The sequence below is a fragment of the Camponotus floridanus genome, unplaced genomic scaffold (assembly GCF_003227725.1).
Source record: "Camponotus floridanus strain SB8 unplaced genomic scaffold, Cflo_v7.5 scaffold32, whole genome shotgun sequence".
NCBI classification, from domain to species: Eukaryota; Metazoa; Arthropoda; class Insecta; order Hymenoptera; family Formicidae; genus Camponotus; species Camponotus floridanus.
The window spans coordinates 1499215-1516461 of NW_020229459.1; the positions used below are offsets into that span (position 1 = coordinate 1499215).

At 29.6% G+C, this 17247-nt stretch overlaps 4 protein-coding genes across 7 annotated transcripts; 1 reads left to right on the plus strand and 3 right to left on the minus strand.

The window, feature by feature from the left end:
* Window positions 1-635: 635 nt before the first annotated feature.
* On the minus strand, window positions 636-2446 carry LOC105256983 (calcium load-activated calcium channel). 2 transcript variants are annotated; one of them, XM_011267309.3, is made up of 5 exons: window positions 2260-2446; window positions 1934-2134; window positions 1734-1811; window positions 967-1286; window positions 636-879 (listed from the first exon to the last, which is right to left on the minus strand). In XM_011267309.3, the coding sequence occupies exons 2-5, from the start codon at window positions 1992-1994 to the stop codon at window positions 787-789; spliced, it is 552 nt and encodes a 183-aa protein (XP_011265611.1). In that variant the 5' UTR covers window positions 1995-2134; window positions 2260-2446; the 3' UTR covers window positions 636-786. The 2 variants fall into 2 exon arrangements, with proteins under 2 accessions (XP_011265611.1, XP_025266229.1); XM_025410444.1 differs by having other exon boundaries at window positions 2254-2373.
* Window positions 2447-3149: 703 nt separating this feature from the next.
* Window positions 3150-5228, plus strand: LOC105256974 (cap-specific mRNA (nucleoside-2'-O-)-methyltransferase 1-like). The gene is made up of 2 exons (XM_011267296.3): window positions 3150-3334; window positions 3778-5228. The coding sequence occupies exon 2, from the start codon at window positions 3928-3930 to the stop codon at window positions 4639-4641; it is 714 nt and encodes a 237-aa protein (XP_011265598.1). The 5' UTR covers window positions 3150-3334; window positions 3778-3927; the 3' UTR covers window positions 4642-5228.
* Window positions 5229-5669: 441 nt separating this feature from the next.
* LOC105256968 (RNMT-activating mini protein) lies at window positions 5670-6899 on the minus strand. 2 transcript variants are annotated; one of them, XM_011267284.3, is made up of 2 exons: window positions 6739-6899; window positions 5670-6171 (listed from the first exon to the last, which is right to left on the minus strand). In XM_011267284.3, exon 2 carries the CDS (start codon window positions 6149-6151, stop codon window positions 5846-5848), a length of 306 nt encoding a protein of 101 aa, XP_011265586.1. In that variant the 5' UTR covers window positions 6152-6171; window positions 6739-6899; the 3' UTR covers window positions 5670-5845. The 2 variants fall into 2 exon arrangements, with proteins under 2 accessions (XP_011265586.1, XP_025266245.1); XM_025410460.1 differs by lacking the exon at window positions 6739-6899 and adding an exon at window positions 6494-6560.
* Window positions 6900-8443: 1544 nt separating this feature from the next.
* On the minus strand, window positions 8444-17200 carry LOC105256954 (protein pigeon). Of its 2 annotated transcripts, XM_011267264.3 has the most exons (10): window positions 16993-17197; window positions 16147-16283; window positions 15749-16073; window positions 15256-15512; window positions 12513-13651; window positions 11048-11383; window positions 10082-10296; window positions 8894-9103; window positions 8737-8808; window positions 8444-8614 (listed from the first exon to the last, which is right to left on the minus strand). In XM_011267264.3, the coding sequence occupies exons 1-10, from the start codon at window positions 17048-17050 to the stop codon at window positions 8544-8546; spliced, it is 2820 nt and encodes a 939-aa protein (XP_011265566.1). In that variant the 5' UTR covers window positions 17051-17197; the 3' UTR covers window positions 8444-8543. The 2 variants fall into 2 exon arrangements, with proteins under 2 accessions (XP_011265566.1, XP_011265574.1); XM_011267272.2 differs by lacking the exons at window positions 8444-8614; window positions 8737-8808; window positions 10082-10296 and having other exon boundaries at window positions 9015-9103; window positions 16993-17200.
* Window positions 17201-17247: the final 47 nt, after the last annotated feature.

Consider the following 17247-nt stretch of genomic DNA (forward strand, 5'->3'; position numbering starts at 1 on the left):
TTCTATATATTTCTATATAATAATCTTAAATAAATTTAAATATAATTAAATTTAATTTCAATAAATTAAATTTATTTTTAACAAATTATGAAAATTCTAATTCTATGATGTACATCAATAGATAGTACAATTATCAGGGTTGGGTAATAACTAGTTGATTAGTTAAAAGTTAAAAAAAAAGTTAATAATTTTTAACTCAACTTAGTTAATTTAAAAAGAGTTAACTTTTAACTTTAACTAGTTATTTTTAAAACACATAAACTTATTAATTTTCCCCCCAAATTTATTTGATGATTCATATTATTATTTAGAGTAATCTAATTTTAAAATTACAATCTAATTTAATATAAAGTGAAATAATGCTTTTCAAAATTTTAACTTTTATCTTAACTAACGTTATTTAATCTTAACGTAACTTTTATTGAGTTATTTTTTATTTGTATAACTTTTAACATAACTAAATTAATTTTTTAACCCATTAACTTTAACTTAATTTAGTTTTAAAAAAATATAAACTTACCCAACCCTGACAATTATCGTATTAAATATTTATGTTATATATTATACAGATTCACTTATATTTTATTTATATATTTAAATGTTCATGAAAGAAAAAAGTTATTTTTGAGGACATTATTTAAATGTAATTCCCAATGGAATAGCAAGCAAAAAATTGATATTATAAGGATTAATTAATGAATATAAGAATAAATCTCGACTTTTGAGCAATAGGAAGTATAAAACAATCTCTATAAATATCTAATTATTTTTGCTTCAAATGTGTATTCATTTGAATTGTTGAGGTGGCGGTCCAAAGATACTACCGCTCTGCTTACTTGCAGTTCTGGATGGTGCAAAGCCAAGTATCTTCTGGATGTTCTAAAATTAAAGATAAACATGTAATAAAAATATCTTGCTATAGAAATTGAAATACGTATAAAATGTGAAATTATAAATGAAATTTACCTGTCTGATACTCATAGTGCATAATATGTACAAAAATATGAAAGAGCATTCGGTATAATCGTCACCAGGAAGATTTCTGTGCGACAAGCCCTGAATCCAGCTAATTGGAACAAACGGTAATCTGGCAACAATTCGTCCATCAAATATATTATTGAACATACTTAAAAGCGCTGTAAATGCAAATCCAATTGCAAACATTGACTTCATCTTCACAAGAGACAAATCACGATTATTGTTCTTCAATCTTTCCTCCTCTCGCTCAATCTTCTTTTTCTGCTGTTTGTCTAGAGAATCGCCATGTGCTTCTTTCCTTTTTTCCACTAACAGATAAAACAATTTTATATATACAATTTTTATAGACATAATATATATATATATATATATATAATTGCAAATATATAATTATATTAAATATATATAATTTAATCATATATATAATTAATTGCAAATTATATATTTTTTTTCTTCCAAACAATTATGTCTTCTTTATACCAATTGATACCTCATTATTTTGTACATAAAAGTATTAAGGTAGGATAATCGAAAAATGAATATTTTACTAGATATTTTATGGTTTATATAAAATTAAAACATTATTTCAAGCCTCATAACTCGAAAAGTGCTCAATGAAAAAATATAATATTTATTATAGTGTTTTGAAAAGCTCTCAAAATAAGCTACAAGAGCTTTTTTTTGGCAAGAGATTGCCCTGACACCCTGTATATATTATAGATGTTTAAAATTACATATCTATTCTATAAACTTACACTTTTTGCTCTGCTTTTCAACTTCAGCCTTTAATTTTTGATATTTTTCAGTTCTGTACACCATTAACCACGTTAGTCCTAAAAGCATCGAGTAAATATATTAAAACAAAATAAGCATTTTATATGCATTTCCTTTCAAATTTATCATCTAACTTAACATATTTATTTTTACAGATATAAGAAAATTTATATAGTTTTACCTTCACCCAATAACGCTGTACATACGCTGATGAATACAATTAGGATAGTGTCTGCCCACATTTTTGCAAGTGGATATTTTCATTTATTATTAATTCATATATTCAACAATCAATTTTGTTGATAAAAAATTAGCATGAATGTCCACTATTTTATCAAATTTTCCGAGTCACCAAAAGCACTATATGTACAATGAATGGGAGCTGAAATGTCAAATTAGACGATGTTATGCACGTGTCAATTCGAAATATTGTATATATTAAAAAAAAAATTTCTCAAATTTTCCTTATTTTATTTTTTTAGTGAGATGTACACATTATACATTTACAGGTTTATTCTTCTATTTTTCACTTCAAAGTCCAGCTGTGCACGATACACGTTCGAGGTTTCCCTTATTTCAAAAATCTCTATTTTAAATCTTTCTTTATTTTAAGCCAGGATTTTTTCCAAAACAATAGAAAGAAAATTCTCCTCGCTCGCAATTTTTCTTCTCTTGCCCGAAAAAAAAGTGTTTCACGTGAAAAATGAAATAATCGCAATATGATGCAGTCATTAAAATTGAGAATGTGTTCGGAAATTCTATTCGTGAGATAAGATAGCGTTCAATTAACCAATCAGAAGCAAAGGTTTCTCTGCCAATTGAAATTCAGATTTTAGAACGCGCCCTGGATGAGACTTTCAATCAAATGTATAATAAATTATAATAAAAATTATATAAATATATAATTATAATTTATAATTATATAATTTATAATTATATAAATTAAATATAATTTATAATTATATAATTTATATTACATAATATATTATTATATAAGTTATATAATTATGATAAAAATGTATAATAAAATTTATAATAATTTATAATAAAAAATTATTAATAATTTATAATAAAATTTATAATAATTTATAATAAAATTTATAATAAAAAATTAGTAATAATTTATAATAAAATTTATAATAATTTATAATAAAATTTATAATAATTTATAATAAAAAATTAGTAATAATTTATAATAAAATTTATAATAATTTGTAATAAAATTTATAATAATTTATAATAAAATTTATAATAAAATTTATAATAAAAAATTATTAATAATTTATAATAAAATTACATAATTTATAATAAAAAAATAGTGCAAAGGAGGGGGATGTTCCAGTTTATCGAAAGACCTCTCTATTCAGAATAGGGGGTTCAAAATATAAGGGTTCTATCGCATTACGTTATTACGTCTATGTGTGATTGCATCTTTGCCAAACCTTTTGTCACACAATTTACTGACTGTATTGTAAATAGGGGGGAAGTGCTATATCTTGACATTTACTGTTTATTGGATCCGTAAAGTTTCTTTCATGTGCTAAATAGAATACTGATCTTACTTCCATTAGTTTATTCCTCGGTAAGCAATTAATTTTTCTGACATTCACCTCTGTCTATTCAGACATTTTTTCATTTAAATGAATATATAAGCTCGAGAAATTTACATAATTGCCTTTGATCTTCTATATCACAGAAGGATCTCTTTTTTTTCATTCCATCTATAAATTTTACTGAAATTTTGATGATTTATTATCGTTCACTATCAATTAATAATCAACAAATGTTATTTTTGTATTACTTTTTTTACAATATCATTTCTGAATTTTTCCAACAAATTCTGTCACCTCTGTTCATTAGAAGATCTATTTACTTTAATGAAATATTCATCTAAAAAATTTAGATTTAAATTTTAAAAAATTAAAGGAAATTTAAAAAAAGATTTAAAATTTAAGAGAAAGTGTTTTCTATTAATAGTTCTATTTTATTAAATTTCTATTAATAGTTCTTTTTCTGGGTGTGCAGATAATGCTTCGAGTAATAAGGATGTTAAACTGAGGACAGCAGATTCGCTTAATAATTACTTTCATCATTATTCAAGCGATGCCTATACACAACATAATGTCTGCTTATGAAAACAATGATTGTGTAATTGTTTAAATTACTCGAAGGAAAATGTCCGGACAGTCCTCCTCTGAAAATGATACTGATAAAAAATATAGTAATTCGTTAAAATATGACGAAACAAACAGTAAGAATCATGATGAAGATATATGCAGACACAAGACTAAGGAAAACAACTCGAATATCGGTGATAAGGAAAAATATAATCGAGAAAATGAGGTAACAGGCAACACGTGTATCGATGAAAACAAGAACAATGTTTTGCTCGCGTCGAAAATTCAAAATATGATGAAGAAGATGGGATACAAGCCGGGGAAAGGTCTTGGAAAAAATGACCAAGGTCGTGTTGAACCAGTGGAAACTGTTATTCAACGTGGTCGGAAAGGATTGGGACATTATATACACAAGGTTAACAGAAAAAAATCAAATAACGGGGATATCGTTAATAACGTAGAGGAGGAGAATCAAACTCGAGAGAGTGAGACCGCAAACAACGCACATATTGATGAAACCAGGAGCAATGTGTTACACGCGTTAAAAATTCAAAATATGATGAAGAAAATGGGATACAAACCAGGGAAAGGTCTTGGAAAAAATGATCAGGGTCGTACAGAACCGGTGGAAGTAATTACTCCGCATGGTCGAAGAGGATTAGGGTTTATCGCATCCCAAATTTCAAAGAAAAAAGTTGCAATTCTCAAAAAGGTTCCAATCGCACCTTCCTCCTTTCCTTCTTCTCCCGCTCCTCCTCCTTTCAAAGACTGAAAATATATGATTATTTTATTTTTTACATAGGAAGTGTAACAAAATGTAGCCGAATGAAAGTGTTCCTTTTAAAGATTCAGAATGGTTACTTTTAGTCCTAATTCTTGTGCAATCCCAATTCTCTTGATTTTGCTCTCTTTTATTTTATTTTTCGCTTTCTAAATCCATATCCATTATCAGACAAGTAGTTCCATGCAACTTTTAATCAGGGACATGTGAAACTTGGCTAAAATTAAATGGTTTCTGATTTGATTATTTAGGCGACTATTCTGTTGTGGAATTATAGGATGAATGGATTTATTAGAAACTATTATACAGTCAATTTCTTCTTTTTCAGATTTTCCTCTATTTCAAGTTGGCTGTGTTTTCTAAAGTAGAAATTTTTTCTTTGCATTATTCTGCACTTATTCACCTTCAGCCACAAGCTTACATTGGAGTGAAAAGATTAATTAAAGATAAAATAATTTTTGTGCATACGTTATTAGAATGGAAATCGAGAAAATTACTAGATTATAGAAATTGCCTGTAAATTTATCTGTAAAATTATAATATTCTTTCTTTTCCTAAGATGCTCGATTGTATATTAATTTTCTTTTACAGAAAGAAAGTGCAAGTGTGATAAAAGTAAAAACAGAGTAATTTTTTTAATGTATAATCTTGGAGTATCCAAAGAAAGAATATTGTATATGAGAAAACACCTGTATTCATATTTTAAATATTTGAATCAGTGTTAGTTTTTGTATATTCGGTATATTCTATTTATTTATTTTATAAGTTATCGGCACATCTCTTGACAAGTGCATCTTTTAAAAAGTTTAAGAGCATAAATATTATACATACAAATATATTTGTATCTTTTACTATAAAGTCCAATGTGATTTCAAATTTTTTTTTATTTATCTTGTACAAATCACTATATTATGAAAAATGTATTCTTATGATTTCTTAGCTTTAATATATAATAAAGCAAATTATAAATAACTATAATGCTTACACATCATGTTAATAATTACAACGGATAAGAAAATAAAATCTAAAATTATTCATTATTAAATCACCCTGATGTAAAACTTATTTCTCATATATAGAAAAAAAAAGTGCTTTATCATCCATTAATCAGAAATATGTATAAATAATGAGAACTGTAAGTTCAATTCCCACATGTTATTCAAATCCCTGTGCTTGCATCAATATCTATTGTGTCTTAATACATCTTTTGCCGATGATGCATGAAATGTTTACCAGCGTGTCGTTCCAATTTTTCATTTCTCTCATTATTATGACGATCCCAATGATGATTACGTCTACCATGATTCTGATGTTGGTGCTGACGTGACCAGTCGTGTCTACGCGGTTTATTGTACCAGGGATCCACAATTGGTGGTTTCTTTGGCTCCGGTGTTTTAATCTTCATGAAATCATTATCTTCTTCTGTGTAGCGATTTTTAAACTCCTCTTCGCATTCTTCTAAAAATTTCGTTTGCTCGCTCGTCAAAGTGATGTCTGCCATAATTCGATCTTAACAAGAACCTGCAGTTAATTTTAAATATTAATTTGAATATTAATTTTTTATTTAAATTATAATTTTAAATATTATACATAAACTTTATTCACTTCAACTTTACAGTCAAGAAGCGGGACTTGGTTTACAATGTTTCCTTAGTCTCATTCATACATACTTTGTTTCCTCATTTATTTCCTACCTCGTACACTTATATATATATTTTATCTAATTATCCTATCTAATCACAGCCTGTACTCAGTCTTTTTCAACAAAAAGCAAAAGCAAAAAAAAAGCAAAAAACTTTAACATTAAACTTCAAACTTTAACATTTCTTCCTCCAAAATATACCTAGTTCGCTTCTTCTATTTTCTTTCTCTCCTTCATTTTCTTTGCCTTTTCTTTTCAGAATTTCCACAATATATTCCTTTTAATTTTAAATATTGTAAATATTTAATAATATTGTAAATATTTAATAAAAAATATTGTAAATATTGTAAATATTTAATAAAAAATGATTAATGCTAAGAATATAAACATGCAAAAATATAAAGATATACATGCGTGTATGAAACTGAAATAAAAAAAAAACTTACAATTACAGAAACATTTCAGAAAATTCCATGGGCTTGACTCAATCTCTTATTAAATTTTCTATTATATTCTTCACCGGATACATTTGTAAATATTTCTAGCCATCACTCATAAATATAGAGTTGTAAGGTACAGTTAGGTATAGTCTCCGTGTGATGGCGCTGCGTGCGGCCGTGGTGGCGCTAGTGCGCTACTTCGCGTGACGTGCGCAAGGCGATTGGCTGCGTGGTTTTGGCGCGTTCCGTTAAACACCATGCCACTGGGGAGCGAGTAGCAAGTGGGATTGTTTCTGTTTCGAGATCAAAAGTCGGTCCTGTTGCAACGTGTTCAGTTGTGGCTTAGGTAACTATTTTATTTTATTTAATATTTGTAGCACGTGTGTGCAATTTTTTTCAGGCTTAGTCAGTCTGGCTCTATTTTTCTGTAGTTCTATTTTTTAATTTTTAAGAAGATACGTGTGATATGTATATATGTATGGCACGCCGTTTTGCTATTTAATATCATCACAAAAATTCTATCACATTTAAATAATACTCAAGAACAAGGAATTATTATTATGTCTAGACATATTTATAATTCATCAAATTATTATTTAGCTATAATATAATTGAAAATGCAGAATTCAAATTATGTTTAGACAAAATATTAATTCTAAATTTATTTTATGTTATAACATAAATATTTTTCGGGAATAAAAATTATGGACATATAATTTTAATTCCCGAATTTTTATTATGTACATAATTTCAATTAACGAATTAAAATTATGCACATAATTTTATATATATATATATATATATATATATATATATATATATATACCTTAAAGCAAATCTTAAGCCCGTATCACACTTAGCAAGAAACTGACTTAAAAAGAGGAGAGATGAAAAATTAATTATTCTCACAATATATTTTCGATCCTTATAAATATTATAATTATTTTTTATATCTATTATACATGATATATAGTTGACTAAATAAGTATGTGTTGTATATATATATATGATACATATGGATCTTCGAACACTTTTTTACATGATAATACATTTAATCTATTTATCATCTTGTCATTAATATGAAATAACACACAACATATATAGCTATTAAACATATATATCATCAATTATAAATATCAGTTCATTACATCACATTTGATGTACCAAGTGTAATGTCATAAATTATATAAAAGTTGTGCATTACGACAAGAGAGAGAGATATTGATTTAATATTACAATTTTCTTATACATATAGCATAAGTTGTAACAATACTGTCTTTTTTCCCTCATATTGAGCATGTTCAATACATACTGATATATCGATAAAGAAATGTGAAAAGAACAATAATATAATGTAATACAATATAATGTAATACATGCTTTCTAATAGATATAAGTCCATATCTGAACCCTTTTTTATGGATAAAAGTGCCTCTAAAATTGGCTTACAGCCAATCAGAAGACTTACAAGCCACTTTTATCAATAAAAGAGGTTCAGAATATGGACCATGTTTGCTCTGTTGCCATTTCTCATTTTTAAATTCTCAGTGATGAGAATTATTTTTATAAGAGATCTTATCAGCAATCTCCACACATAGTTATGAATAGTTACAATGTAATACTTAATGTAATATTTAATTATGTAATGTAATTTAATTATCCTTTTTATATTGAAGTTATTAAAAATTATTTTAATAAACATAAAAAATATTTCGATCGCAAAAGTTTAAAGTATTATTTATAATTGATTATCTATTAAAAAGAAAGCACTTATTACATTCTTTGATTACAAATACTAAACTTAATTTCCATTAGAGAAAATCCTCCGTAGATGTTACTGTTGCCTCTATCAATAGCCCGAAATCCAATTCTGTGAGACTAGCTGAAAAATGAAGATTGTACTTTAATAAATAAATAAATTTAAAATTTATAAATAAATTTAATTAATAAAATTCAAAAGACAATAGATTGTATTAAGCAAGAATATCGTTGAATATTTTGCACCTTTTGCAGTAAGCAAATCCAAAAAGGTATCTAAGGGTGATAAACGATCTGCGGAAGGAAATGCTGCCAAACCTGGAAGTAATTTAGATTCCATTAGCCAGAGATCATATTTATACCGAAAGATTATTCTTTAAACTTTATTTCTCTTTAAACTCACTATTGTGATGATTCCGATGTTGTAAAGTTCGGCTTCCAGTTCGACTCTGAGATACTTCACCGCACAAAATATTAGCGGCATGTTCTCTGGCTCGTAACATTAAGCTAACTGGATGCAGCCATTGATTTAAGAGTCTTTTTGCACGAGATCTCGGCAAGAAGGACAACAACTTCAACTTTTGAACGACATTCTCTTTCGTATCACTTATATCTAAACAGAAGATTATCAGTTTAAAATATCTGTATACAGGGTGACCCATTTTAATGACCCACCCCAAATAACTTTCTTATTTTTAATTTTAGAAAAAGATGTTTCAGACAAAAGTTGTATGGTTTCTAGGGGGACATAAGATGGTGCCATTAGTTTGACCTTGAAGAGTCACATAAAGGTTACGTGAAGATCATTTTGAATTTCTTAAATGGAACACCCTATATATTTTTGCATATTCTTGTAGTTCATCCCGACAGTTTTCCAAAACACTATAAATAAACATTTTTTCATGAAGTACTTTTCGAGTTATGAAGCTTGAAGTCATTTCTTAATTTTACATAAACCATAAAATATTTTGTAAAATATTCATTTTTCGATTATCTTACCTTAATACTTTTATGTACAAAATAATGAGAGGAATCAATTGGTGTAAAGAAAATATATAGTTGTTTCGAAGAAAAAATATATAATTTACAATTAACAATTACATATTTTTTCTTAAAAATAACTATGTCTTTTCTTTACACCAATTGATTTCTCTCATTATTTTGTACATAAAAGTATTAAGGTAAGATAATCGAAAAATGAATATTTTACAAGATATTTTATGGTTTATGTAAAATTAAGAAATGATTTCAAGCCTCATAACGCGAAAAGTACTCGATGAAAAAATGTTTATTTATAGTGTTTTGGAAAGCTGTCGAGATAAGCTACAAGAATATGCAAAAATATATAGGGTGTTCCATTTAAGAAATTCAAAATGACTTTCACGTAACCTTCATGTGACTCTTCAAGGTCAAATTAATGGCACCATCTTATGTCCCCCTAGAAACCATACAACTTTTGTCTGAAACATCTTTTTCTAAAATTAAAAATAAGAAAGTTATTTGGGATGGGACATTAAAATCTTCCATCTGAATTGCGCTTGAGAAACAACGTTAAATATAAGTAAAGCAATTTTTTGTCGCAGATGCATACCGGCTAGAATGATCTTGGTAACGTCAACTTGGAGTTCAAACACTGAACGTTCGACATACTGTAAAAACATTGAATACTTGAGAGTGCGGTAGCCGAGATAAGTGAAAAATGATGCGAATCCCTGTGGTGCCGGGAATGCGATGTTCTCTATTGCGTGTCTGTATCGTTGCAAAAGCATAAACAGTAACCATCGTCTCGCCTCGTCCAATTGATCTCTGTAGAAAGCAATATTATAAGAGAATATTTCATATACAGAGTGTTTCAGATCAGATCAACTAGAGAACTGGTTATTTCAAAAAAGTAAAAACATTTTCTTTATAAATCGGGTACGTTCTATCGAATGGTGATATTTTCAACTTCTGGTTCCGGCCGGAAATAAGCGATTCAGACCGGAAGTGCATTTTTTTAAATGGAACCCCCTATTTTTCATTGCATTTTCTTGTAGCTTACCTCGAGAGCTTTTCAAAACACTAAAATAAAGTATTTTTTCATTGAGTACTTTCTGAGTTATGAGACTTGAAATCATTTCTTAATTTTACATAAATCATAAAATATCTTGTAAAATATTCATTTTTCGATTATCTTACCTTAATATTTTTATGTATAAAATAATGAGAGGAATCAATTGGTGTAAAGAAAACACATAGTTGTTTCTAAGAAAAAATATATAATTTGCAATTAACAATTCCATACTTTTTTTTAAAACAACTGTATGTTTTCTTTACACCAATTGATTCCTCTCATTATTTTGTACATAAAGGTATTAAGGTAAGATAATCGAAAAATGAATATTTTTCTAAGGAATATTTTTAAATGAATATTTCACTTTAGGAATTTTGGATGGAAGAAAATTTTAAAATATAAAATCTTAAAAGCAAAAGAATTACAGGTTTACATTATATTTTACACTGAATCAAAATTGAACAATCAATTTTAAATTTTATGCCAAAAGAACGTCTCACGTACATGAGATTAAATCCACGTTCTTGCTCGATTCTTGGATCGACGCCGGCCGCCCTGCAAAGTATTTGACATAATATACGCGAAGCTTCCAATTGCGCAGCCACGTATCTCGTAGCCATGGCATGAACGTGTAACGGGGTGCAAGAGCCTCGCGTATGCATGGTCGACGTGTTGTACGTGCCGTTTTTCAGAAGGTACATGGAGAGTTCACGTAAATTGACGGAAACGATATGCTCCTGCTTCGAAGCGGTGCAACTTTCAGTCTCGTTAAACGGTAAACCCGAGTCCAACTTGATACTGCGATTACCCATGAAATCTCCAAGAGGTACTGCAACAAATCTATTCACATCATTTATTGTTTATTGAAGTTCTGGGACAATAAGACATTTTCTTTTTATTTTACATAAAAATTTTTTAAGCTAAATGATAAATAAATGAATAAATGTACAGGGTGTTAGATAAGTATGGAAACAGTCAAATATCTCCGAAAATAGTGGTCCTGTGGGAAAATGTTTCAGACAAAAGTTGTAAGATTTTAAGTGACGCATTACACAATAATATTATTATGACCTTGAAGAGTGTTGTTAAGGTCACGTGAAGGTCATTTTAAATTTCTTAAATGGAATCCCCTATTTTTAATTATATATTCTTGTAACTTACCTCGAGAGTTTTTCAAAGCACTATAATAAAGTATTTTTTCATTGAGTACTTTTCGAGTTATGAGACTCGAAATCATTTCTTAATTTTACATAAACCATAAAATATCTAGAAGAATATTCATTTTTCGATTATCTTACATTAATACTTTTATGTACAAAGGAATCAATTAGTGTAAAGAAAATACAGTTATTTTTAAGAAAAAATATGTAATTGTTAATTGCAAATTACATATTTTTTCTTCGAAACAACTATATGTTTTATTTACACCAATTGATTCTTCTCATTATTTTGTACATAAAAGTATTAAGGTAAGATAATCGAAAAATGAATATTCTTCTAGATATTTTATGGTTTATGTAAAATTAAGAAATGATTTCAAGTCCCATAATTCGGAAAGTACTCAATGAAAACTAACTTAATTATAATGTTTTGGAAAGCTCTCGAGTTAAGCTACAAGAATATGTAATAAAAAATAGGGAGTTCCATTTAAAAAATTTAAGATGACCTTCACGTGACCTTAACAACACTCTTCAAGGTCATAATAATATTACTGTGTAATGCGTCACTTAAAATCTTACAACTTTTGTCTGAAACATTTTTCCACAGGACCACTATTTTCGGGGATATTTGACCGTTTCTAGACTTTCCTAACACCCTGTATATGTATTTTTTTATCATAGTCTATTCGATTGTGGAAAAATAATAAATAACATGCAGATAGCATAGTCTTTTGCATTACTCTCACACTATGCGACATACGCATGCAATTAGTTAAGCATAGAATTAGAGTACAAAGCGATTCTATTACCCTCCACTTGGTGACATTGGAGTGCTGCATCTGGACAAGGCCTCTGGTTGATAGCAAGCTAAAGAGACTAATAGCTTCTCCGCAATATGGCTAGATTTGAATCTTAATTTATCGCCACCATTTTTACTTAGCTGATCCCACAGCCTAGTCCATAGATCGCTACGATAAGGAACGAGCCTTTGCTGCGGCGAGAGCAACATCACCGATGTGTTCCAGAGTTTCTCGTGGCTCAGCGTAATGTCCAAATCGTTCATTTTTATGTCAAACGTCATGTAATCCCCGATTGTAGTAACGGGCAACAGGGACAGCAACGGAATCGTATCAGCGAGGAGATTCTTTTGCACTAGAGCGTAAGAGCCGCCTATAAGAATCTCTTGCATAAAGCGCGGGATGTCCAGCGAGCGTGGCTTCTCCGCAACAATGGACATTAATTCCGCGATTACTTCCGTGTCGTTTTTATGACAGAGAAAATAATGGAGTATCCCCAGACGGATCTCGACCGAGATCTCCTTGCGAAAGACCTCGATGAGAAAGTCCGGGGGGATTGTCAACGGCACCAGATCCAGAGTGGGCAAGTCTATCGTCAGTACACTGCTAGAATTCGCGAGGGAACTACCGTCCGGATTGTAGGAATTCTTTCTCGTGCCTTTGCTGGTGTTATCCAGGTCGAGCAAGGGCACCAGATAGGAAACGCGAGACGGTATCGACGGCGGTGGGCCGCATAGTATGTGACAACAGGGCTCGTGGTTCACACCGATCTCGAGAAGATGGGCAAACAGCCCCGGCACGAACACTATCATATGATGGCCCTCGTAGATTGCGAAGGTCGGTCTCATCAGCTTGGCGCGCGACCACGTTATACCAGGTATAACACAGTGGATGACGCAGCTGCGATGTAAAAGCGTCACCGAGTATGCGAAGTGCACCGTGTTGGACTCGTTCAAGGAGTTAAGTACGTGCTGAGGTGGCTGAACGGGTCGGTAAAGGTAGTAGTGACAAACGCAAACCATCCCCTTGGTATCCGACACTACTATGAGATCTAGAGAACAATCGTGGACTCGTAGGGGTATTACGTCGTCCTCGTAAGTCCCGCAATTAGAGGACGGTGATAGTAGTGGTAAATTTAATGGGATATTCAGCTAAAAAGATACAACACAAATGTTACGCTAATACATAGTGTATCATGCACATTTTGCTACAAAGTTTAATTTAGTAGATACATACAGGGTGTTAGAAAAGTCCGGAAACGGTCAACTCCGAAAATAGTGGTCCTGTGGGAAAATGTTTCAGACAAAAGTTGTAGGGTTTCAAGTGACGCATTACACGGTAATATTACTATGACCTTGAAGAGTATTGTTAAGATCACGTGAAGGTCATCTTAAATTTCTTAAATGGAAGCCCCCATTTTTAATTACATATTCTTGTAACTTACCTCGAGAGCTTTTCAAAGCACTATAATAAAATATTTTTTCATTGAGTACTTTCCGAGTTATGAGACTCGAAATCATTTCTTAATTTTACATAAACCATAAAATATCTAGAAGAATATTCATTTTTCGATTATCTTACATTAATACTTTTATGTACAAAATAATGAGAGGAATCAATTGGTGTAAATAAAACATATAGTTGTTTCAAAGAAAAAATATGTAATTTGCAATTAACAATTACATATTTTTTCTTAAAAATAACTGTTTTCTTTACACTAATTGATTCCTCTCATTATTTTGTACATAAAAGTATTAAGGTAACATAATCAAAAAATGAATATTTTACAAGATATTTTACGGTTTATGTAAAATTAAGAAATGACTTCAAGTCCCATAATTCGGAAAGTACTCAATGAAAACTAACTTAATTATAGTGTTTTGGAAAGCTCTCGAGATAAGCTACAAGAATATGTAATAAAAAAATAAGGGGTTCTGTTTAAGAAATTAAAGGTAATCCTGACGTGACCTTAACAATACTCTTCAAGGTCATAGTAATATTACTGTGTAATGCGTCACTTAAAACCCTAGAACTTTTGTCTGAAACATTTTCCCATAGGACCACTATTTTCGGAGATAATTGACCGTTTCCGGACTTTTCTAACACCCTGTATGTGTTGTATATTAAATTTATTAGCATATTAATTGGCTTGTTTATATTAGCAATATACAGAGTGAGTCACTAGAAATTGTCTTTCAAAATATCCTCGTAAAAATTTTGTTTTGTGCAAAAACGTTTCAAATAAGAGTTAAATCCTTTTGAAAGGCTGCATTTGATTTTCTTAGCTTTTTTTTTAGGTCCAAAGAGCCATAAAGTTGTAAAACATCTCAAATTTTTTATATAATTAAATGAAAGGTTCTACTCTTAATTAGCTATAATTGTAGCATAAAAAACAAATGACTTTAAATCTAATGACTTTAAATACCTTGATCATGGGGGAGGCAGGAGGTGACTTTGAAATGAAAATCAGGAAAACAGGATGAGTAATAAAAATAATTTTTTGAACAAATTAAATTAATTTTATTTAATATCTTCTTTTATTTAAACTTCTACCTAGAAAAAGCTAAGCTAATCAAAATATAGCTCTTTCAAAATTAACTTCAAACTATTTAACACTTTTGTGTAAAATCAATATTTATTTAGTTATCTTAGAAAATAATTTCTAAGGACTCATCCTGTCCACAAAATGTTAGTATTGCAAAAGTACACAAGTTTAGAGAGATGGTTGAGATTCTTGTCACCGAAAAATACTCACCACTGTTTCATGAGGCAAGTCATCATGAAATTGAAGACCGCTAAGTGTCGGTTTTGAAGATTTGGAATTATTTTCATCATCATTCTCAGTAACTACACTCGCGGGTATTCGTCGATGATGTATATGATAAAGAACTTGATTAATCATATCCCATTGAGCCCATATAAAGGTTTTTACAAGTATTTCAGATTTTAATTCTTTTATCGGCCTTAAATCACTTTCAGATGTATCAAATTGAACAGTGTATATCATGACACCTGGAAAAGATACATAATATAAATTATAAAAATGTGTCAAGATAATTAATATAAAGTCAAGATAATTAATATAATAAGTAAAGATTTAATTAATATAATAAGTAAAGCAAAGATTTTTTTATTGATTTAAATATTTCATCTTCAAATTCTAATTTTCTATTTTTACAAGTGATTCCATATTTTAATCAAAGCTTATAAATGTAATTGCAATATAAGTTACTTTCAAATTTACTTACATTCATGATGTATTAGCACCAAAAATTTGTCTACATTGAGTTGCTCTTTTTCTCTATATAAAAATTGTATCCGCACTTGTTTAGATCTCTCTATCTCTAGATTATGCATTTTGTCATCATCAGTCGTCAATTCAATGATAAATACTCTATAAAGCTCTCTGCAAAGTTCATCGGTTGCATTAATGTTGTCTGAACAGCGATTTTCATTGGCATCTGCTGGCTCCAAGTGATTTTCTTTTTGCTTCGTTACATATCCTAATAAATTATGATTTTGATTGACTGTGGCTTGAACGATATTTAATACCTTTGGAAAGCAGTATAATACCTAAACGCACAATCAAAGTGATATTAAAAATATCTCTATATAATATGAATAAAGATTTCCTCATCATTCTTACTTGTAATTTATTGTTAATCTGGTCGTAACGGCCAATTACAGTACATAATGTATGTACATTGCCTTTTTCTGATTCCTCCACCCAACTGATAAGTATCGAACCATCTCTCTCCTGTCCCAGTAGCTTCCATTGTTCGGCTAGTAAAAAATAAAGAAAATTATTTCCTCTTCTGATGAATAATTTCGAAACAGCATAGTTATATGAAATCACCTATTGGGTTGTAATAAATACTTTCCTAACTTTTAAGCGTTGCCCAATATTCTCTCATACACATAATGTAATTATATTAATATATAAATATAATTATACAGGGTGTCCCAGACTTAACAAATCAGCCATTAATGGTAGATTCCTGAGGTCATTTGGAGACGATAATTCTAATACCAAAACGTTGAGGAAGACTTCATAAAAAACCTACTGACTATTATCGCATAGAAAATCGCGCAAAAAAATTGCAGAATCCTATTTTTTATCTTATATTGATCCCTCTATCGATATCGATATTATCGTGTTGTACGCGAACCTCTTATTACGCAATGTCCCTGAGTTAGAACAACGTAACGCGCCGATTGGTAATATTTAATCTTTTATAGCGTCGAAATTATACCTTCCTCAACATTTTGGTATCAAGATTTTCGTTTCCAAATGACCTCAGGAATCTACCATTAACGGCTGATTCGTTAAGTTTGGGACACCCTGTATGTATGTAATTTAATATTAGATAAAAATATTCTATATATTTTATAACAATAAATTACATACATCAATATTTTCTCGATGTTATACTTCTGCATGTTATACTCTCAATTTTTAATTAATATAAAACCACAATTCATTTGTAATCACCTGTATTGGCATTTTCCGACAGTAGCAAGCATAATTTTGCTGCGAGATTCTCTATCATATCTATTAGAAAAATTATATTTGTAGATAATACTTATGTCGCAACAATTTCCTTTCGATTGACGTTCCACTGCAGTTCTCCGGCCAGTAAAAATTACACATATATGGTAGTTTGACACTTCTGTGTTCTTGTCGTCTGCTGCTGTTAAAGTCCAACTTACAACGGACGCAGGGCCACCGCACAAGGTGTTCCATATA